At 47.1% G+C, this 23,105-nt stretch overlaps 2 protein-coding genes and 1 long non-coding RNA gene across 7 annotated transcripts in view; 1 reads left to right on the top strand and 2 right to left on the bottom strand.

The window, feature by feature from the left end:
- APBB1 (amyloid beta precursor protein binding family B member 1) overlaps nt 1–5,695 on the bottom strand; it is a 22,683-nt gene extending 16,988 nt beyond the window's left edge. Inside the window, exon 1 of one of the 5 annotated variants that reach the window (XM_053900036.1) lies at nt 5,583–5,695. The gene's annotated coding sequence lies outside the window, so the exon portion shown is untranslated. Of the gene's footprint in view, nt 1–5,160; nt 5,295–5,582 lie in introns of those variants that run through there. The other 4 variants (XM_019456099.2, XM_019456103.2, XM_053900037.1 and 1 more) reach the window with 4 other exon arrangements.
- Nucleotides 5,376–20,501, top strand: LOC109271069 (uncharacterized). The gene is made up of 3 exons (XR_002081809.2): nt 5,376–5,768; nt 5,921–6,032; nt 20,372–20,501. It is a non-coding gene; the product is annotated as an uncharacterized LOC109271069 (long non-coding RNA).
- On the bottom strand, nt 14,419–23,105 carry HPX (hemopexin). Its single transcript, XM_019456109.2, has 10 exons — nt 22,960–23,105; nt 22,748–22,812; nt 22,579–22,650; nt 22,279–22,400; nt 20,500–20,653; nt 19,611–19,823; nt 19,222–19,353; nt 15,142–15,272; nt 14,899–15,061; nt 14,419–14,760 (listed from the first exon to the last, which is right to left on the bottom strand). Exons 1-10 carry the CDS (start codon nt 23,040–23,042, stop codon nt 14,501–14,503), a joined length of 1,395 nt encoding a protein of 464 aa, XP_019311654.2. The 5' UTR covers nt 23,043–23,105; the 3' UTR covers nt 14,419–14,500.

Here is a 23,105-nt window from a genome sequence, read left to right as displayed (position 1 = left end):
GCCTGAGCAACATTCTGCTGTCTCTCAGGCGCAGTGCGCGGTCCTGAGGCAGGAGCCATAGTCTACCCTTCCATCCTGCCCAGCTCCTCCGCCCCTAGCACAATGCTGTGTATACGTCTGGGGCATAGATGAAAACATGTTGTCTGTGTATCTGCCTCACATGTAACTGCTGGCTGCTTGGTGTGGCTCCACTTGGGCAATAAGCAAACTCACGGTCACTGGTATAAATGAGAAAAATAAATGGCTCTGCCGCTACCTAGAACCACAGTAATCTTCCAAAAATGGAAACCAGATTGTGTCACTCCTCAGTTGGAAAACTTAGATGGCTCAGTGCTGCCTTCAGGATAAAGTCTGTGCTCATTAGCAGGACACCAAGAGCCTACCTGAGCCAATCCCTATGACCTCTCAGACCTCCTCCCCCTTCCCTCCTTCTTTCACACCTTACACTCCACCCTCACAAAGTATGGCAGATTCCGGAATTGGTCGTACCCTCACAACCCTGGCTCTTTGTTTATAGTGCTCCCCCAGCTTGGAATCCTACGTCCCCATGTGAGAATCTCTGCTCATGTTTCAAAAGTTGGCTCAGCAGTCAAAGCCCCTAAGCAGTGAGCCTTTCTGGTTCAGTCCTCTCTCCTCATGCTCAGGAGACTGTTCCCTCCTCTGTCTCACGACACCCAGTGCCCCAGTGAAGTCTTATTCAACTTCACATTCCCATTACCAAGGAGTGTGTGCTGTGCGTCTATGACAGAGTGGGCCCTTGGTGTGGATGGAAGGGAAAGATGGAGGAGACAGATATGGGAAGAAAGGAATTAGGAGGCCCAGAACTAGTGGCAACAGACATTGAGACAGGTTTGTGTGGTCCTGTGGGCTGGGGATGGGCAATAGGAGTGTTAGGTAAGGTGCTGGAGAATGATGAAGGCAGGAATCCCAGAGCAGCAAGGACCGAGATCTAGGGAAAAAGGGAGGGATGGAGTCAGCATAAACCAACATCCTGGCTTGAGTCTGTTCAATAGTCGGATCTCCATGAGTTCCAGGATGTAGAAGACCCCATGACTCTGGCAAACTCAGAGAATGATGGAGATGATGAGCCCTTCTCTGAAGCAGCAGTATATGGTTCCAGGTTTCTAAGAGGTCAGGATGGGACCAATTTCCTTAGCACTTGGAGGTGTGATCTGGGATGGGCACATATACTGTGAGGCTGAGACGGTGAAGAGCCAGCTCGACTCCAGGGCATCCCTGTCCCTCCGGTCACCAGGGCAGAAAGTACTGGGGGAGAAATGAGGCAGCTCTGTTGTCAACAAATACTGAAGCCTGAGCACCTGGTTCAAGACACTGTGTGGTACCATCACCTAAGTTTTTGAGGTCAAAGGATGACTAGTATCTTTAAGAAGGGGCACATGCCAGCTTCTCCCTTCTCCTTGGGAGTCCCTGATCCCTCTCAAAGGATGGAAAGATCCACATGGATTCTGGCTCAAGGCAAGGAGCTAAAAGAGTGGCCACTAAGCCTGAAGGAGCTGATATCAGACCACAGGGGTAGGGGTGAGTCCTATTCAAGGTCAAGAGTCCTCTAGCCTGCCAGCTTACTATTTGTGAGGCACTGTAGTAGGCATGGGGAAGAGTGATGAATTATAAAGAAATGGTTTCTCCCCAGTGATGTACACAATCTAGCAGTGTAGTGCCAGTGTCTAGAACAGTCCCTGGCACCAATAAGCACTCCCTATTTGTTGAATAAATGATGGCGTATTGTGATGGGGGAGGAACAGGGCACTATAGGAGTCTGAGGCTTATTCCAGCCTAGACATCGGCAAAGACCCAACTTGGTGAAGGGACTTTTTTTTTTTTTTAAGTAAACTTCACACCCAGCATGGAACCCAATGCAGGGCTTGAACTCGACCCTGAAATCAAGACCTGAGCTAAGATCAAGAGTCAAATGCTTAACTGACTTAGCCACCCAGGCGCCCCAAGGAAGGGACCTTTAAGTTGAGACAAAAACACAACTGTCCTTGGACCACCCCCTGTACCACCCCTCCCTGCCAGCGGAAGACCTCCCACTCCTCCTTCACAGAGGAAATGGAAGCCAGCAGTTGGAGAATGTCCAGAAACACAAATTTGCTGACTTCAGCACCTACCCCTTTCTCCTTCTTCCTAAGACCAACTGCTTCATCTGTTACTTGGCTCCTTCCTTTCATGCCTTTCCAGGAATTTTCTACCACTGTTTATCCATTTTTTCTTCTATATAATCAACCTCTCCTTCTCAATGGGATTCACTATCTCCCAGCTTAAAAACAGAATGTTTCTTGACAGATGCTCCTCCAGCACCACTAGCTGCTCTCTCTCCCCAGCTTAAGCAAACTTCTTGAAAGAGCTGTCTTTACTCACTGTTGCCATTTCCTCACCTTACACTCACTGCTCAGCCGTCTCCAACCCTGCCTGCATTCCCAGCACACCTCGGTAACACCTGCCAAGGTCAACAGGACCCTGTGTCATCTAATCCAACCCACACAGCATCTTGGTTGTACTCTCAACACCACTCAACACCCTGCCTCTCATCCAACTTTCATCCATGGCTCTCCTCCATGGCTTCCCCACACTACATCTCCTGGTTTTCTTCCTACACTCTAGTTCTTGCCCCGTGGCTCCTTAGCCCCCTATGCTGGCTCATCTTCCTTTACCAACTGTCACACACTAGGGTTTCTCATGGCTTGTTCTTATGCCCTTTACTCTTTCTCACCAAATATTCAATGTATTTATTCATGCCCATAGCTTCAGATGCCACCTATACACTGCTCATTTCCAAATTTACATCTCCATTTCAGACCCTTCATCTGAGCTCCACAACATGTACATTCAACTTCCTACTCAACATCTCCATCTGATGTCTCAAAGGCCTCTCAGACAAACATGCCTGCTTAAGCTTCTCTCTCCCACACCCTAACTAGTCTTCCTTTAGGATCCTGGCTCATGGAGTGATATAACCACCTTTCCGGTTGTGCAGCAGGGGTACCATCCTTGACACTAGCTTCTCCCTCACTCCCCACATTCCATCCATCCCCAGATACTGATAATTTTCTCTCTGAGGAAAATTTCTGGATTTCATCTACTCTCCACATCCACTACTATCACAATCTGTACCAAGGACAAAGACCTTAAGATCATAATTATTAACAAGGCCTAAATTGTCCTGCTCAGTGTGGCCTCTGCCTTCCTCTCCAGTATCAGCACTCTGCTCTCCAGCCTCACTGGCCTTCTTTTGATTCCTCGAAGACATGATGCTCTCTCCTTTCACAAGGTGTTTGCATGTGATTTTTCCTTGCTGCCTGGAACCTCCTTCTGCTAACCCTCACTCAGCCTAACTAACTGATACTCATCCTTTACATCTTAGTTCAAATGTCATGTTCTCAGAGAAGCCTTCCTTGGCCCTCTCTCTATCTCCCAGACCAGTTTAGCTTGTGCTTTTATGTATTCTCAAGGCACCATCCACCTTTCCTTCACAGTATTTATTACACTTGTGATTTTACTCTTCTCTGATTCCCTCCTGGATTATCAGCTCTGTGGGGACAAGATCCCAGTCTATTTTGCTCATAATTATATCTTCAGTGCCTAACACAGTACCAGATATATAAAAAGTGCTCAAAGTATATTTGTTGAATGAATAACTGATCAGATAGATGCCATTTTTTTTAAAGGATCACACTGTGTTCAGAGTATTTAAGGGGAGGTAGGCAAGAGGTTATGCTATTAGAGCAATGAAGGGAAAAAAAGAGTTTTGGCCTAGATTAAATTCAGTATCAGTGAGAACAGAGTGAAATGAATGGAAAATATCTGAAAATTAGGTAGTGGATGTGACAGAATTTGGTGACATTAGATACAGAGGGTGAGGGATACAGAGGGTGAGAGAGGTTAATCTAGAATGTTGCCCAGTATTCCAGCTTGGATAACTGACTGGAAAGTAGCCATTTCTGAAAGCTGAAGGGAGAACAGGTTTGGAAGAAGGGTAGAGAGGGAACACAGGGAAGATAATTCAGCTTCGGATCTGTAGGTCTGGAATTTCTGTTGAACTTCAATGAGGATGTCATGATGGCAGCTGGATCTGGAGTTCAGAAAAGAGGTCTGGGCCAGATATAAACATCTGAGAATCATCAGAATATATATATGAAATTTGAAGGCTTGGTAGTGAATAAAATACCCAAGGAGAAAGTACATAATGAGAGAAGATAGCTCAAGATGGAACTAAAAGCTTTACCAACATCTAAAGGGGGGGGGGGGGGGGGGGAAGGAGGTAACAAATGAAGACCACGAAGGAGCAGACAATGCCGGACAAGAGAAACCAGGAAAATGCTTCCAGGACAGTTACCACACACCACTGAATACTACTGAAAGGTAAAGGGGGATAACAGAAAAGTGTCCTTCGGAGTTGGCCACCTGGAGGTCTCCGGTGACCTTGGCTCCAGCAGTTTCAGTGGGTGTCCGCGACAGAGACCAAATTGAAGAGGTTTTAAGAATGAATGGAAGTGAGGAAATGAAGACAGCAAGTGTAGGCAAGGTTTCGGCTTTGAAAGAGTAGAGAGAGCTGGGACTAGTCTCGAGGGGCTGGGAATGCAAGAAATGCACAGGCAGTTGCAAAATACGTTCCGAATAACCTCCGAATTGGCGGTGGGAAAGCTGCCCTGGAGGAGTGTTTCAGCTAGTGCTAGGCCTTCTCGCCGAGCTGGGGACACAGCCGGCCGGCCCCAAGGCACACCCCTTAGTCGCCGAGGGCAACAGAATGCGGCTTGACAGATTCCAGGCCTGGGACCCTGGAGAAATCCGCCAGGGTTCTGTCCACCTCACCCCACGTCCCATTCCCAGCCCTTGACCTCCCCTCCCCCAACCCCCATCCCCCACCTGCTCCCGTTTCGGGTCCCCCATACTCGCCCCTCTCCAGCCCGGAGGGGCACCAGGTAAAGGTCGGGGAGGGGGCATTGTGAGGACCGAGGTGGAGCCTACAAGGGAGAGAAAGGGGGATGGTCGGAATGTGCGCGGCTGGAGGACCGCCCGCAAGGATGGGGCCTGGCCGGGGGAGACCCAGGCCGCGTGGGGAAGGGGCTGCGGGGTCCGCCGACCGCTGGGGAGGTCGGGATCCGGACTCCGGGGCTGGGACCGGGCAGGGGCAGCTCCTACCTGCGCGGGGAGGCCCCAGGCCCAGGTGGCGGAGGTGGCTCAGGCTGCGGGGCTCCGGCTCCGCGGCGGCTTCTCCATCACAACATCCCCCGCCCTGGAGCGCGCGGGCCGCGGGGCCGCGCCCCGAGCGGCGGAGGCGCGCGCGGGGCGGGGGGGGGGGGGGGTGCGGTTTGGACGGAGGGGCGCCATCTTGGGCCGCGCGCGGGAACGGGCGCGCGAGCCCGTCGCGGGCGACACTTGCCGCAGCTTAGCCGAGGGCCGCACCCTGCGGGACGCTCGGATCTCAGGGCGCCCCGCGGCCCAGCCGCCCTGGTCAGCCGCCAGCCCTGCGCCCGGGTCCCCGGGTCCCAGAGCTCTGCCCCTGCCTCCACAGACCCCTGTCCAGCCCGGCACCGCCCTCTGTGGCGAGGCGCCGGACTCACCGAGCGCGCCCCGCAGGGCCCAGGGCCCGCATTCCTGCGCGCGCCGCACCGACGAGGCTGGAGCGGGAGCGGCTGTGGCGGTGGCCGGGCCGCGGCGGCGCGGGGAGGGGCCCCGAGGAGACAGCCTGCTCCACTCTTGCGGCAACAGTCCCTGACGTCCTGGTGGAGAGGCAATGAGGACACAGGGTTGGTAATAATAATAATAATAATAATAATAATAATAATAGATCGTATTTATTGATCGCTTACACTGTGCCAGGCTCTGTGTTTAAACCTTTTACAGGCATGCATCCTCACACCAGCCCTGTGAGGTCGCCACTATTATCCTTATTTTTCAGAGACAGATGCTGAGATTAAGAAAGGTAAAGCGACTTGACTGCAGTCACAAGTAAGTGGTGAAATCAGACTGAAACCCATATGTCTCTTAACACTCTACCCCTGCTGCTGAAGGTAAAGCTGCGACACCCAAGGGCTTTAGAATGTCTGGAATAAATCACTCCCTGGTAGAAATTCATGAGAGGGAAGGAAAAAGGGAGAATGTGGGTGAAAAGAGGGAAGGAAGGTACGGAGGGGCTCCATGCTGCACAGACTACTCCTTGGATGGTGGGATAGTTCTCAGCGGCCAGGAGGCCATCAAGGATATGAGGGGGAATGTTACCATCCAGAAATCTTCGCCTGGTGCATTCTTCTAAGGCAGAGGTTTCAATTTATTGGAAATGCTAACCATTGAACAACTGACTGGAGAAGCCCTCAAGGTACTTCAAACTAAAGATGTCCAAATCTAAATTCATTACCTCATCCTTTTATTGGCCTTCTAAGAAGTTTCACTGTGGTGAAAAAGAACTCTCCCCAACACACGCATACACAGACACACACATACACAGTAGCCTGGATACAGTTTACTTCGCCCTTCCCAGTGAATGGCACCACCCTCTACTGGACTGTCCAAGCCAGAAGCCTCAAGATCATCCTTGACTACACTTTCACTTGACTTGAGGTGAATATGAATGTTTTAAATTTTTTTACTATGGAAAATTTCAAATATATACAAAAGGAGACTTAACAGTATAATGAACCATCATATACCCATCATTCAGTTTCAATAATTATTAATTCCTGGCCAAGAGTTTATTATGACTTGACAAACATTTATGATATATGAACCATGTACCAGGTCCCAACCTACAACCTAAGGATCCAAAGATGAATCAGATTTTACTGTAACCCAATCTGAAGATATAATATCTGACCTTGGTTCTTGAAAGATGAGTAAGAATTATCCAAGAGAGGAAGGGTGTCCTCCTCATTCATTCATTCTTTCTTTCAACAAATAATTGTGAGGCACTGTCCTTGGTGCTAGGAACATGTAAAGAAACAAGAATACATGGCATTGTCCCCACATTCATAAAACTTGAATAACAGGGGAAAGAGACATTAACATGTGGTTAGAAATGTCATGACTATCTTGAAGGAGATGGACAGGATGCTAGGAGCAGACTAAATTTGGCCTGGGAGGTTTGGGAAGGCTTTTATAAGGCAGTGGCACTTATGAGAGGGGAAGGGGTAAAGGAGATGGAGGTCATCCAGAAGAAGAGGAAATCACTCCAAGGCCAAGGAGAAGTACAAGAAGGCCAATATGGATGTGAGAATGGAGAAGTATTCTCATCTTATTAGATGAGCTAGAAAGGTGGATAGGTACCAAATCAAAAAGGGCCTTGTATATTAGGCTAAGCGTTCTGGACATTATTTTAAGGGGAATAAATAATTATCAGAGGGTTTGAGGCAGGGGAGTAGAATGTTCCCCCTTGTATTTTAGAAGATCACTTCAGCTGCTAAGTGGAGAATAGATAGGAGGAGGGCAAAATTGGCAGTGTGGGGACCAGTTAGGAGGCAATTGATGTAGTCTAGGTAGCAAATAATTATAGTGGTGGGAGTAGGGATGGAGAAAGTTGCATAGGTTTAACAAAAATTCAGTAGGTAGAATTCACAAAAATAGTGATCATTTGATTGATTGGCTATGGAAGTATGAATAAAGAGATGACTTCTGGATTTCTGCTGGAGCAAATGAAAATCCAGAAATATCACCCATTTACAAATCAGAATACTTGTCTTCCCAATCCCATTGAGTAGGATGGCTGCAGTATTCAGGGAAATCTCTTCAGATAACCAGAGGCACACAGTACAGGGTGGGGAAGGTGGGGAAAGGAGTCTAATTACCTAAGATGTAAAAAAGGAAATTGTACAGTTCACACATAGTGCAGTTTGACCTACACACAGTCTTCTTGAATCCCTGATCCCTTCGTGAGTCTGCAAAGCTTCCTGAATAATGGGGAGTCAAACTGTGTCCTTCACCCATCCTTTCTCTATTGTATCTCTTCTCCATTTCTAATGCTCTCCATGGCCTCAGAGCAATCAATAGCCTATGAACTGCCTCAGATGCTCAGTGTGTGGTTCTGACCAATGTAGATCCCTCTGAGGCAGCAATCTTTTAAAGTTATTACTTTGAAACTATTAGGAAAAAACTTTATTTAGAAGCAAGTCTATCCAGGGGCACCTGGATGGCTCAGTTGGTTAAGCACTCAACTCTTGGTTTCGGCTTAGGTCATAATCTCACAGTTTGTGAGTTTGAATCCTGCATCGGGCTCCACACTGACAGCGCAGAGCCTGCTTGGGATTTTCTCTCCCTCTCTCTCTGCCCCTTCCCTGCTTACACACACACCTCTCTCCCTCTCTCTCTCTCTATCTCTCTCTCAAAATTAATAAATAAATAAACTAAAAAAAAAAAAAAAAGCAAATCTATCCAAAATCACATACCAAGAATACTGGCTTTACGCTTTTTGGATTAATAAACCAGCCATTTAACATTACCAGGCAGTTGGCACCTGTGTCACCTATATGGAAGAATAGATCTTTCATCTCTATTAGCAGCAAAGACACTTAATGATGCAAAGGCAGCCTTTTATACCACTGTATATAAGTATTGCTTTGATACTGCAATTTTTCTTGTAGTTTATTCAATAAACCCTCTTCTGGGTGGTTGTTATGATTTGAAAAATCTATAAGGAGTAAAATATTTCCAAATATTATATGGAGTGGCATTCATAAGTCAGATGCTAGGCCTAGCAAGGACTTGCTTAATGCCCTTCTTGAACAGAACTATTTTAGTATATTCCTGGGAAGAGGATATAGGGTGAGAAGAGAAAAGGACTGAGGTGAAGTCTAGGAGTACCACCAGCATTTGGGGAGCCAGCAGAGGAAAAGAAGGCTAAGAAGAAAACTGAGAAGACACAGTAAGAGAACAATCAGCAAAGAGTAATGTCATGGAAGAAATCCAAGGGAGGAAAGACTTTCAAGGAGGAAGAAGTGGTCAACAGCATTGAATGCAGCAAAGATTTCCAATAAAAAAGTATCCTTTGAATTTGGCAACATTGAAGGCCTGGATCCTCATGATATGATCTGTGTCAGCAGAAAATGAGGGCAGAAGCCACAATGCAAGAACATTGAACAAATGAAAATAAGGAAGTAGAATAAATAAGTGCAGACCCCCCCCCCCTTTCAAGAAATTTGGAAGAAGGAATAGACAGCTGAAAAGTGATATGTGAATTTAAAGATTCTGGTTTTGTCTTTTTAAGATGGTAGAGACTTGAACATGGGTATAAATTACAAAAAGATACCAGTGGAGAAGATGAATTTGAAAATAAAAAAGATGATGAGGGGCACCTGGGTGGCTCAGTCATTTAAGCATCCTACTTTTGCTCAAGTCATGATCTCACAGTTGGTGAGTTTGAGCCCCTGATCAGGCTCTGTGCTGACAGCACGGAGCCTATTTGGGATTCTCTCTCCCTCTCTCTCTGCCCCACCCCAACTTTCTCTCTCTCTCTCTCTCTCAAAGTAAACTTTAAAAAAAAAGAAATAAAAAAGATGATGAGAGATGGAGGGAGATCCTGGAGGCAATAAGAGGAGATAAGATCAAGAGTTCATGGAGAAGAATTAGACACCTTAACTTTATGGGCTGAATGGATAGGAATGAAGACAAGGGTATAGGTAGGGTAATTAATAAAGTGGAGCAGGCAAGAGGTTGAGGGATTTTGCACCTGGTGATATCAATATTGTCAAAATCTTTATCTGAGGAAGGAATATGTTTGGATGAAGAACAAGAAAAACCTTATAAGGTGGGTATTACCCTGTCGTGAACATGTTGTTGCCATTGTTGTTATCTGCATGGCACCCACCCCCTTCTTATTGGTAACAGCACATCAGTTTTCTCTGAAGATCCATCCCCACCCCACTCTGTGTGGTTCAGACGGGAATCATCTCAGTCCCATATCCATGTCAGTGCTGGATCCCTAACCTAGCGTCAGGTCAAAGTGATCAATTCAGAAATGGGTACATGATGGAATATGAGCAGTTTCCTGCAACTGTTGGGCAAGAGGTGTTCATAGAAGGCAAACCTGGTAGACATCTTGCCACAGGGAAGGATGAGCCTGCCTGAACAAAGCCAACTCAAGGCAGAGCTAAGGGGTGGAGTGAGACAGACGCCTGACAACATCAATTTAATACCTATATTTACCTCTGCCTAAAGTCCCATAAGTCAGTAAATTTACTTTGTGCTTAATTAATACTAATTTGAGTTAGGTTTTATCACCCAACTCATATATGATGAATATATGTGGCAGATGCTGCCTATTGGTACTCATCCCCACACCCACTCTTCTGTAGCCTCCCCTGTACTAACCGGGCTGGAAATCTGAAAGCCACATTTCTCAGATGCCTTTGTAGCATGAGGAGAGTAGGGGGAAGGGAGAGGTGCCTCTGGCAACATCAGCAGCAGTGGTTCCTGCCCAGCAAAAGCAGAGGTGATTCCAGTAGCATCAGCAGTGCAAACTCCGGGCGCATCAGCAGCTAGTGCAGATTTGTAGGCTCCAGCTCCTTGATCCACTCGTGTAGATGTGTACATTACAGCTCCTTGGTTCTTGGGCAATAACTTTTCTCCCTTTTCCCCCTCTAAACCAAGGTGAATGGTAGTTTCCTGGTCTCTGAATAACTCTGTTTTCCCTTTTATGCTTCTGCAGATCTCCATTACGTTGTTGTTGTTGTTGTTGTTGTTGTTGTTGTTAAGTAAGCTCAGCACCCGATGTGGGGCTTCAACTCATGACCCTAAGGTCAAGAGTCACATGTTCTACTGACCAAGCCAGCCAGCTGCCCCCCCCCCCTTACAACTTTGTAACAAATTCTTTGCTTTAAATCCTCCTCTACTTGTTATATCTGGAATGATTTCTGTATTTTTATTGAACAGCCATCAATACAATATGCATTCCTTTTTTGCATACACACATGCATGTACACACACATACACCACTCACAAAATTCAGAGAGGCTAAATTTCTCAAATATACAGAGTTAGTAAGTGGCCTAGCTAAGATTGGAATTCAGACATGACTGATTCTAAAGTTCTCACTCTTTTTCTGACCTAACATTGGTTTTTATATTTCTTTTCTTTTTTTATAGCTAGATTAAGTAGAAATTAGAGGGGACAGAGAAAAGTATTGTTAAGTAAATTGTTCAGGTGATCAATCTTGATGTTCACCTAGGGTAAGGAAAGAATGGCTTTGAGGGGATGGAGGACTGGGAGATAATTAAGGGATCAAACATCTCTATAAAATCAAGGAGGTGGAGAAGGAGAATGTAGTTGTGCAGGAGGCAGAAACATAAGGATAAGAGGTTGTGGTCACAAGTGGGATGGTGGAACTTAAGGCATTTTTTTCACAGGAAGAGCAATTGTGAATAATGAGTAGGGTCAGAGTTTGGTCATACTAATTGGATGGCTTCACCAACTGAGAGGACATAGCAGAAGGTTGGTAGATGATGGCCATAAGAATGGTATGGGGGCACAAGGGTGGTGCAGTTGGTTAGTCGTCCGACTTCGGCTCAGGTCATGATCTTACAGTTCATGGGTTAGAGCCCCACATCAGGCTCTGTGCTGACAGCTCAGAGCCTGGAGTCTGCTTCAGATTCTGTCTCCCTCGCTCTCTGCCCCTCCCCCACTCATGCTCTCTCTCTCTCTCTCTCTCTCTCTCTCTCTCTCTCTCAAAAATAAATAAACATTAAAAAAAAAAAAGAATGGTATGGCTTGGGGCAGCTGGGTGGTTCAGTCAGTTGAGCGTCGGATTCTTGGTTTTGGCTCAGGGCATAATCTTGTGGTTCGAGGGATCAAGCCCCATGTCAGGCTCCAAGCTGATGGTGCAGAGCCTGCTTAGTATTCTCCCTCTCTCTCTGCCCCTCCCCTGCTCACTCTCTATCTTTCTTTCTCAATATAAATAAACAAACATAAAAAGAAAAAAAAAAAAAGAGAGGTATGGCTCACTTGCATGATGTCAAAGAAGGAATTTAGGAATTTAACCCGCATAGAAAGAGGAAGAGGGATACCTGGGTGGCTCAGTCGGTTAAGTGTCTGACTTTGGCTCGGGTCATGATCTTACAGTTCGTGAGTTCGAGCCCCACATTGGGCTCTGTGCTAACAGCTCAGAGCCTGGATCCTGCTTTGGATTCTGTGTCTCCCTCTGTCTGCCCCTCCCCCTCCTCTCTCGGTCTCTCTCCCTGTCTCTCTCTCAAAATAAATAAATATTAAACAAGAAAGAAAGAGAGAAAGAAAAGGGAGGGAGGGAGGGAGGGAGGAAGGAAGGAAGGAAGGAAGGAAGGAAGGAAGGAAGGAAGAGGGGCACCTCGGTGGTTCAGTCAGTTAAGCATCCAAGTCTTGATTTCGGCTCAGGCCATGATCTCATGGTTCATGAGATCCACCCCCGCATCAGGCTCTGCACTGACAGCATGGAGCCTGCTTAGGATTCTCTCTGTCTCTCTCCTTTCCCCTTCCCAACTCTCGTGCATGCATGCACATACCCTCTTTCTTTCTCTCTCAAAATAAACTTTTTTTTTTTAAAGAGGAAGAGAAATGGTACACATGTGTATGGGAGTCATACTAATACTGATATTGTTGCCCATCTATTGGGACAGCTAAGGGAAAGGAGGGGGGACCCTGGAGCAGAGCCTGATCTCAGTTAAAGCTGGAGGTAAAGAGATAGAGAAGTGTATTAACTATGGAGTGTATAGAGAATATAGAGAAGCTTATTAACCATTGGGTGAATTCAAGAGGGTGCCATGAGAAGTTTGGGAAGGAGAGTGCAATTATGAGTGGGGAAAAAGAGCCACAGAGCAGTTTGGAGGTGAGATTTCTCACTTCCCCCTCAGCCTTCTATCCAATATTTTAGCAAGCCCTATAGACTGTCTTCTAAATGCTTCTTGATCCACCTACTTCTCTTCATCTCCATTACCACCCAGTGTCCAGGTCTATGTGATTTACCACCTAGTAACAGCACCAGTCTCCTCAGTGATCTCACATCCATTGTGGCCTCCTTTCACCCAGTCACAGTGATCTCTCTAAAATGTAAACCTCAACACTCCATACCCATGTCTAAAATCCCTCAGTAGGTCTTCATTGCCCCCAAAGACAGACAAAATCTTAGCTTCTTAGCCTGGCATGAACTCATAAGCCCCTGCTTCCTTCTCCAACCTCATCTCCCACCAGCCCTTCATCTAGCTCCCCTGAATTACTGTGGTTCCCAATCCTGGGTATTTCTTCTGCTCTGGCTTTTCTTTGCTTGTGTTCCCTCCTGCCTATAATGCTCCTGGAATGGTACTGCATAGTAGGCAGTGAATATATATTTGCTAAAGGGATTCCATACATTCTACTCCTCTTTTGAAACTCAGATTAAGTGTTATGTGTAAAGGCTTTCCTAACCCCTTCATCCCAGGCAGTGCTGGCTCCACTCTCTTTTGTATATACAGTCTTCCACCTTAATCTCTATCTCACTTTATTGCATTTGTCTAATGCCTTGTCTGGGGTCCCCTCTTGACCGTGATATAGAGTTGGAGATTATTGAGGGCAGGGACTTGTAATTCGTTGACTGACACACTGCTCTGCACATAGGAGGTAAGTGGATGAAAGAAGCATGAGTAGGATCTTTTCTGTGAGTTCCTTGGAAACAATCTAGAGGCTTCCAAGTGACAGAGCAGGTGGGAGAAGAGAATAAAGAGACTTAGATTTCCTCCTCAGAGAGGAGAAAGTTAACCTTGAGTACCAGAATTTCTGGATAACTGTTTAGACACCTCCAAGCTCTCTAGTATGATATAGTGATGGCCCTAGATGTAGTACATCAACTGAATGAGGCCCAGACCTGAGACTCTGGCCTTATCCTTACCCCTCAGACTGAAGGAAGGGCAGCCAGCCCTATAAGGATAATCATCCAGACATCATCAGGGATGAAGGAGAAAGCTCAAGATTCTTCTTGGGAGTGGACCCCACAGCTCTGGTGCCTCACCCCTGACCTCTGTTCCCAGCCCCAGCCAACCTCAAGTCCTGGGTCCATCCTGATCTAAGAGGCCCAGATTCATCTCCTTCCCTCCCTCCCAGCCACTGAGGCTGGTGAAGGAACCTTAGGCAGTCTCCTGGTCCAGTAGGACTGACTGGTGCATATCAAGAACCACTCTATGACCTGGCCTCCCAGTGCAAAGCCCTGTATGGCAGTTGGAGCTTGTCAGTCTACTGTTCTAGCCACCAAATTCCCACAAAACAAGGGGCCCCCAGGTCAGGAGGGGTTGGCCTTAAACCAGATAAGGCCGTGGTTTGGAGTGTGGATCTACTTCCAGGGATTTGTCTCTCAGCCCTCCCCTCCCTTGCTTCCCACAGCCTCATTTGAACTTGAGAGCCTCCAAAGAGATGTCATTAGCTTCTTAATTCAAAGGAAGAAGTGAGATTGTTCCACAACCAGGGCCCCTTGAGTCCAGCAAAGAAGCACTCTGGCTTTATTGTAAGGAAAATAGGCAGAAGGGGCTATGCCAGACTCATGTCAAGAGCCCTCCTCTCAATGACTGCAGCCCAGGAGGCTGTCCACTCTCAGGGGCTGGGGTAGGGTCTTGGCTGTGTTCAGTTTCTCCACATCACTGTAGCAGTACAAATTGGGGCCATGGATGAGGTACAAGCCAAGGCCGTTGGCAGAACATGAGTTGGGGCCAAGGGACTTTTCCACACACAGGGCCCCATCAACCTTCTCATGGGGCCAAGGAAGCTCCGTCCATGTGGCTCGGGCTCCTAACTCCAGGTCCAGCCACCACAGCTTCCGTCCTGGGAAGAAGGCATCAGACATAACATGGCTTACACATCATGGGGATCCTGATCTTGCCCTTCTTATGCCCTGATGGGGATCTATGCCATGGAGATATAGCAGCATAAGTCACCCTTTAGTATCCAGATGCCCCTCACCTGCCATAATGTGGAGCCGAGAAGACCCAGGACAAGTAAAGGCTGCATCTACAGCCTCAAGGTTGATCCCATGAGGGCTCCCAAATTCCTTCTCCAGCCTCTTTGGATAACCATGTACTAGAGGATAGCCTCCTTTAGTCAAGAAGATATATATCTGAGTGCCCTGGAGGAAAAAGGACATTAATCAGCATAGAGCTGGATATTCTCCCAGTCACCATTTCAAGCTTCTCTCTCAACACATACCTGGATCAGGTAAAGTTTATCATCCCAGGAAAAGGCAGCATCCACTGTTGAAGGACCCTGGGGCCACTGATGGACAATGGGCCAGCTGTGCCACCCATCCCGGCTGGTGTCCAGACGCCAGTAGTGGGACCCTGGGTATCAGAGGTACCTTTAGTGCTGGTGGTAAAAGGCCAGGCAGTGAACAGGCAAGTAACAGGTACAGGAATAGGTCCTGAGAAGGAGGAGAGAACATCCAGAGGCCAAGAGTGAAGAGGCCAGGTGAGAGGAGCTAGAGCAGGACTTCAGCAAAGTTGGGCATGGTGACCTGATTGGAGCTGGAGTCACTGGGGGCCTGACAGAAGGGCAAGCATGGAGAACAGTGGCCAAAGTCCCAAGAAGGTTGGTGGATGCTCCCTACGCATCTCAGACATCCATGTACAAAAGTACTACAGATGAGACACAGTAACCAGAAGTTGAAAGGAAAGCACCACAGCACACTCCCACTGAGTGTTCTCATTCTGGTGGTGTTCTCTAATCCCTTGAGGTGACAGGAGAATGAGGGAGTAGCCAGACCAGCATCCTCATTTTCTTCTCCCCATCTCATAACAACTTATTAAAGGAATTGTCTAAGTTCCCATTTATCTTTCCTTCCTTACCCCACTTCACTTACACTTATGTCCTCCTCCATTGAAACTGTACTTTTCAAGGTCGTCAGTGTCCTCCAACTTGCCAAATCTAATCGTCGATTCTGTCTCCATCCTGCTCCGCCTCTCAGCAGCATTTGACTGCTCACGACTCCCTTCTTGAAAGATCTTTTTTTGGATCTTGGCTCCTGTGATACCAGCCTCTTCCAGTGTTCCTCTAAATTTTTTTTGACTATTCTTCTCTTTAGCCTGGTATCTTATATTGGAATCCTCTAGTTTGGGCCTTGTCACTACCTACACTCACTGCCTTGGTGATTTCACCCAGTCCAGGGCTTTAAATACCATCTTTATGCTGATGACTTTTGATCTGTCTTCTTCAGCTTTCACGGACCTCTCCTTTGAGCATCAGGCTTAAACTAAACTGCCTACCCAACATGTCCATGTGGGTCCATTAGGCACCAAAAGCCTACCCTGTGCAAACTGATTTCTGCCCCCTGCCAAATACATACACGTATGCGCACGTGCGCGCGCACACACACACACGCACACACGCACACACACCCCTACTCTTTCCCTAGTCTTTCCCAATTTTAGGAAAAGGAACTACCGGTCACCTAGTTGCCCAGGCCCCAAAAGCTAAGTCATTTCTTGAAACCTCTCTTTTCCCTTCCCCACTCCATCCAATATTCAATCCATTGGTTAATGCTGTCAGCTCGAGGGGTGCCTAGGTGGCTCAGTCAGTTAAGTATCTGACTCTTGATTTTGGCTCACGTCATTATCTCACGGTTTGTGACTTTGAGCCCCTCACTGGGCTCTGTGTTGACAGCACAGGGCCTGCATGGGATCCTTTCTCTTCCTCTCTCTCTGCCCCTCCCTTTCTCTCATGAGCGCTCTCTGTCTCTCAAAAATAAATAAACTTTTTTTAAAAAATGCTGTTGGCTCAACCTCCAAAATATATTATGATGACTCCTCACCACTTCTGCTATTATCCTAGTCCAAGCTGTTATTGTGTCTAATCCGGACAACTGCAAGAAGTACTAGCTGGATTCCCTGCTTATACAATTGTATCTTTAATGACTTGGGTCCTCCAGGATGATCTTCAAAAAATAAGTGAGAACATATCACAGTCATGCTCAAGGCCCCCTCCTGGCTTTCTTTCACAGTTGAAAATCCTTATCAGGCCTATTTAATCTGGCCCCTGCTTCCCTCTTTTCAAACCACTCACCTCCTCCTTCACTGTTCCTTAGCCTCACTGGCCTCTTTTCCTGATTCATCAATGTATCTGCTGTCTACCTTCCCTAAAATGCTTTTCCTCCAGTGCTTTATGTACCTAATGCCTTTTTATCACTGAAATCTCAGCTCAAAAGCATTTCTTCAAAGAAGGGGACCCTCATTTTCCTCACCTCTATCTCATTATCCTATCCTAATTTCTTCGCAGCTTTTTTTGACACCTAACATTTTCAATTTCATATTTAAAAACATCAACAATTTTTAAATCCATACCAAATGGTATTTGAGAATAAGAAACATTCTGATGTTCCCAGAACACTTCACAACTACCTAAATTATTCTTTTCTTTTTCTTTCTTATTGCCCTGTCTTCCTTAGTCAAGCTCCATGAAGGCATGTGTCTCATCTGCTGTGTTGGCTACTGTATCCCAGTGCCTAGAAAAATGCCCAGTGCCTCTCAGGTGCTCAATCATTATTTGTTGAATAAATAGCTGATGTTCTCACCCTACCCACAAGTTCTCTTTATAGTTGTTTACTGGGTATGTCATGGAGACTCCATATCCACCTTCACCTCCTTACGAAACTACCCTGCTCGTGGCCCCTATTTTGAGAATGGGCTGTGGTGCTCTTTGTACAGAGGAAATAAGTGATGAGCCCCTTTTCCATCACTAGCCAATGCACACACTGACCAGCAATCACTTCAATGTGGTCTGGAATAAAAATATGGGCTGGGTCAGATTTGCTCTCTGGCAACCCAAGTAGGAAAAAGAGTAAGTGAGGCAGTTTCCAGTTGGATCTGAGGCTAAAAGATCATGAATAGAGAGAAGGAAGAGGGCATGATGGTCCTCGTGCAAGCCAACATTGTGAAAAGGCGGGAAGAATAGGTAAGAAGCTATGACGCAGAGAAAGAAAGATATATTGGAGAGAAGAGAGGACCAGCCCTATGCTAAGTAGCTGAGTCACATGAATGTTTTCACCAAGATAGTGAATTCTCACTTCAGCTGGGGATTTTTAACATAATGGTATTCTCTCCATAGCTGGTACTCTGTCATCAACTAGGGAACATATCTAATACTTTTGATTTGGGAGTACAGCTAAATTCTATTCAGGGCCACATGGCCTGGAGGTTCTATGATCTCTCCATGGCTGGGTATTCTCTCTACATCCCCATGTGGTCCCTATGGCCCTGATTTCTCAATGATCTCTACCTCCTTTCCTTTATCTCTGTCTCACTTTTTCTGTGTGTTCTCCTGGTGGTCCTATGCTTTCACCATAGCTTCATGGTCTGATAGTTATGTGTTCTTACCATGGCATGTATTTACAGTATAAGTCTCTATTTTCACTGCAGGTGTGTGTTTCATCATGGATGAATGTTCTCATTATAGCATGCGTTTCTGTTGTGGAGATATACTTTCCTCATGACTGTGTCTTTTTCAGTATAGCTTGGTAGTCATGTCTGATCAGATTTGTCCAGGGTTTAGGAGCAAAACAGGATTTTCACCATTCTGTGTTCTCACCACTATTTTACATTTGTACCTGATCATACATTTATCTTGGGCTGAATGTAACTTGGTTGCTTTACTCCTTCTCTTGGAGCTATCCTCAAGTGTGGATCAAGACTCATCACTTTGTGCCTCACTAAACCCAGAACATCCCTAGGTATCATTACATGGCCTTTACCAATTAGTGCCACAGGTCTGGAGAGAGGTGTCTCCCCAGTCACTAAAAGAAGAAACCTCCTTGGGCTAGTGAAGGTATAAGGGACCCAAAACATGTTGCAGGTTCTCAGCAACAGGAACACCTCATCCCCAGGTAATGCTGTGCCCAGAGGCCTGAACTAAGAACAAGCACTTGGAAAAAGATGGAACTCCTAAGGATATACTTAGGGGGAGCTAGAGGACCTGGCAAGATGTGCAAGAGCAAAGGGAATATAATATAAGGAGTTATATGGCCCCACAGAGGGCACAGACCTGAGAGTAGAGGGTACTGGGAAGCAGACAGGTAGATGAAGTTAGAGGCCTGGGCAATGAGACAAGGTTGAACAATATGCATCAGAAGAGATGAGGAATAAAAAAATTGCATGCTGAGGATGCTAAGGATGGGGTCCAAGGGGACAAATAAGGGATGCAGTGATGAAAGTGGAGGAAGTACATCAGAGATGGGAGATACATGCGAAAGAGATGGGAGGAATGGAGGGCAGAGATGGGGGAATTAGGGTTATCTCTCACCACTAAAGGCATACGTGGCACCATGGTTGTCAGTCAGCAGTGCAGATAAGACTAGATCTGGGCCACAGCGCACATCCCTATGGCCAGGGTGGGTACCATTCCCATGGCCTGTCCCATTCCTGTGTCCATGGCCTGGGAAGAGAAATAGGTGAGGGGGAACACAGAGGGAGGTCAGAGGTCAGAATGCAGTCTGAGCTGGAAGAGATGGCAAGGATTAGTGGGAATGTAGGCTTCTCCCACAGGAGGACAACTGGGAAGATCCAGCATGGAGATGGGGCTAGGGCAAGGGCCAAAGTACTATACCAGAGAGTTTAGGTAGGAGCTGGGGTATGAAAACTCAGGGGAGGTAGATGAATTCCAGTAGGTTTCAGGGGCTAGGGCTTTCTCACCTCTGCCAGGGCAGGGTATGAAGTAGTCTCGAACATCCAGAGGGTACTTTGGAAGCACCTCTCCCGTGACAGGGTTGAAGCGCAGGAATTGGTTACCCCGGAAGCAGTAGTAGCGGCTGAGCCATCGCAGGGCAGAGGAGCAGTTCCCAACAGCCGGCCAGGAACGCTCCTTTGTGGCTCTCGTAGTCGAGTCCCAGAACCATGTGTGGTTACCTTTGTCCGATCAATCAACAAGCATTCAGTGGGCCAGGCTACACCCTCCCTTATACTTGCACTGGGCCCAGGCTGGGCCAGATATGATCCTGGCCATGTGAAGCTCACAGCCCACAGGGAAACAGTTGAGAATGATCATACAATAAAATTCAGCAGGAAAATGCACATGATTGGCTCAACAAGTACGGTGAGGAGAGAGGGAAAACTTTCCAGAGAAGGTGATATTTAAATTAATACCTGAAGCAGGAGTTACAAGGCAGAGAATAGGAGGAAAAGGAACTCCAGAGAAAGGAAAGTCTGAAGCATGAAGCAAATTGGGTGTATAGGGAACAGCATAGTGTCTCTGGAACTTCATATTCAAGGTAAGGGCATGATGAGTGTCGAGGCTGGAGGGTCAGTAGGAACTTGCTCATGGAGAACCTTTTATGTAAGACTAAGGAATACAGATTTATCCTAAGGGTCATGGGGAACAGTGAAGAACTTTTAGCAAAATTGCACCATTACCTCACCCAGGATGACTTCCTCTCCTTTCCCTATTTGACCTCTAGATCATAACTGGCATCTCTATTTCTTCCCTTCCTTGGGAAGCCAGATGGTGGCTCTACCATCCCTGTGTTACCTCAATCACCACCAACTGACTATTACTCCAGTCTCTCTTATTCCTGCCTCGACTGACCTTGGAAGAAGAGGACACCCTCATCTTGGCATTCCCCACGGTGACATTCCACAGCTGCATCCACTGGGGATGGAATTCCAGGAAACTCTTCTTGGAGCAACTTAGGATATCCTTTCTCTTTCTTCTCCGGAGGGTACACCCAGACTTTGTCCCCCTGCATATAAATCACTCTATTTTTAACTGTGCACCTCCACATGCTGCCATTCTGCATTTACACACAACATCTTTGATATATTGCATCTATACAATGTCCTCCTGTAGGCCTACACACTTTCGATCCACCTGTGGATAACAATGTGCTGACCCCTTGCACAAATACTAGTTTGTGCAAATCCCACCACTGTTGCTATAATACATGCACACATCTGGCTGTGTACAACCAGAGACTCCCATGGCACACTTATCTGTAACACCATTAGTCTTGGCAAACACATCCACACACATAGTCATCCTGCAGTCATCCATCCATTCATACATTCATTTGTTTATCTATGTATTCATCCATTCACTCAAGAAACAGTTGCTAAATGACTACCATATGCCAGATATTGTGAAAGGCACTGAGGATAAAAGGATAACAAGATTGTCTCTGCCTTCAAAGAGTTCACTGTAGAAAAGCAGAAAGGATCCTACAATCCTAGCCATGCAGCCACCAAAGTGGAAACATGTGAAGTGCATTGGGAATATAGGCAGAGTGTTTAAGCTTACTTAGAGAATTCCTGGAAGCCTTCACAGAGGAGGAAGCATTTAGGCCTGAGTAGGAATTTTTCAGGTGGACAAGTGTGGAAAGGGTGTTACCAGCAGAGGGAGCAGAGGGAGCAGCCAGCACAAAGCCTGCACAAACAACTACATGTAGTCTCATGTAGCTGGCACACAGTGAATGTGGTGGGGGAGGAGAAAAGCTTGGAAAGATAACCATAGGCCAGAACTCGAGCCCCATGTGTACCTGACTTGTAGGAATTGGCACAGTGTGGTACCACTTAGTGAAACAGGGGACACAGCAGGAAGGGTAGGTTTGTGAGAAAGATACTAAGTTCAGTTTGGGAGATATTGAATTTGAGGTGCTACAGAACATCTAAGTCGAAGATGTCTGCAGGAAATAGGAACGAGATGTCTGGAGCTCTGGGAGATATCCAGATCTGGTGTCCACAACACAGAGAGTCCTCAGAGCTGTAGCAATGGTTGAGATCACCCAGGGAGGGTATATCTGGGACAGATCTCCAAGGAACATACAGGGACTGGCTGAGGATAAGAGCAAGAAAGAGGCAGGAGGGGAAATCAAGCTGGCAGCAAGGGCTGCCCCAAGCACACAGCACCTTATGCAAATTAGGAGAAGGCACCCCTTCCTCTGAGCAGACATAGCCTGAGCCAGGGCATGGGACTTGGTGAGCACAGAAGACTTGATTTCATCTTCCACTCACACCCTAGTCAGATGCCATTGTTATGAACAGCCTGGCCACCATACAAAGAGTACTTGATGCAGAGTCATGGAAATCAAGGGAAGAAATTACCAGGAAGGAAAGGATGGCCAAAAGCATCAGGAGTAGCAGAGAAGTCTGTATAAAGATTGGGCCTGAAGAATAGCCCCTGGATGCTGTGCCTGCCAGGTCCACATGCACATACACTCGCTTGGCTTGAGCTTCTTCAGGAAAATAAGGCACAGGGGGAGGAAATCTGGAACCTACAGGTAAGGAGTCCATGCTAGGGCCACCTGTGGGAGGCTCTATAATGTCCATTCTAGCCCTTCCCGGCCCAGCCCTGACCTTGGCCCAGAAGTACCTTGATCAGGAAGACACTGTTGTGACCACGGCGGAATGCAGCATCCACAGGGCTGGTGAAATTCTTCCACCTCTCTGAGATTAACTCCCGGACCCATTTGTGACTCTTCCACACGAACTCCCCTGAAAAACACACACTCACTGAGGGACCCAGAACAAACATTTGGCCTACTGAGATAGTTACAGAGAAGCTGTGTGTGATACCCTCAGATAATTTCTGAGATCTTCCACAGACAGATACACCCTCGGTGAATGGGACCAAGTCTGAAGTCCCAAATGCCCCAAACCCAGCCCCTCCTACCTTTAAAAAAGAGCATGGCCCCATGTTCATCCAGGGTGGTAGCATCAAAGCTCCAGCCATCCGAACAGGGTTCTGGGATGGAGGTGGGGAGATGCAAGTAAAAGACCAGTCAGGTAATACAATGCAGAGACACAGACAGACAGACAGATTCAGGGAGTTGGGGCCTCACCTGTCACATCTGTGTTCACTCTGGCCCCACTCCCACCTTCAGCTCCGTTCCCAGGGGTACCATCCCTAGAGACAAGACAGATAGTTGTCTGGATCCACTGGGCCAAATCCCTCTCCTTTAGCTCCTGTCTTCAAACTTGCAGGGCCCTAAAAACTGGCCCTATCCCACTTTAGCCCAGTCCCCAGTCCTTCCCCAACCCCAGCTTTACTCACGGAGGAAGAGGGTGGGCAAGGGTCAGAGACCAGCACAGGCCCAACAACCCCAGTGCAACTGGTACTCCCAGTGCACGAGCCATGCTGAGATGCCACAGGATAGCTCTGGGCACCTGGATGAGCCCCCTATATAGAGATGGCAGCAG

The sequence above is a fragment of the Panthera pardus genome, unplaced genomic scaffold (genome assembly GCF_024362965.1).
Source record: "Panthera pardus isolate Hobbes unplaced genomic scaffold, ASM2436296v1 HiC_scaffold_12, whole genome shotgun sequence".
Lineage (NCBI taxonomy): Eukaryota > Metazoa > Chordata > Mammalia > Carnivora > Felidae > Panthera > Panthera pardus.
The sequence above is the reverse complement of the archived record's forward strand: the minus strand, read 5'-3'. Positions and strand labels throughout refer to the sequence as shown.

Excerpts from the sequence above, each read along its gene's own strand:
- HPX (XM_019456109.2), bottom strand. The coding sequence starts at position 23,042 with ATGGCTCGTGCACTGGGAGTACCAGTTGCACTGGGGTTGTTGGGCCTG. Across the intron at positions 19,824-20,499 it reads GGGTGTCCTCTTCTTCCAAG|GTAACCACACATGGTTCTGG; the intron begins GTCAGTCGAGGC and ends GATCGGACAAAG. Across the intron at positions 15,062-15,141 it reads ATAAACTTTACCTGATCCAG|GGCACTCAGATATATATCTT; the intron begins GTATGTGTTGAG and ends TTTTTCCTCCAG.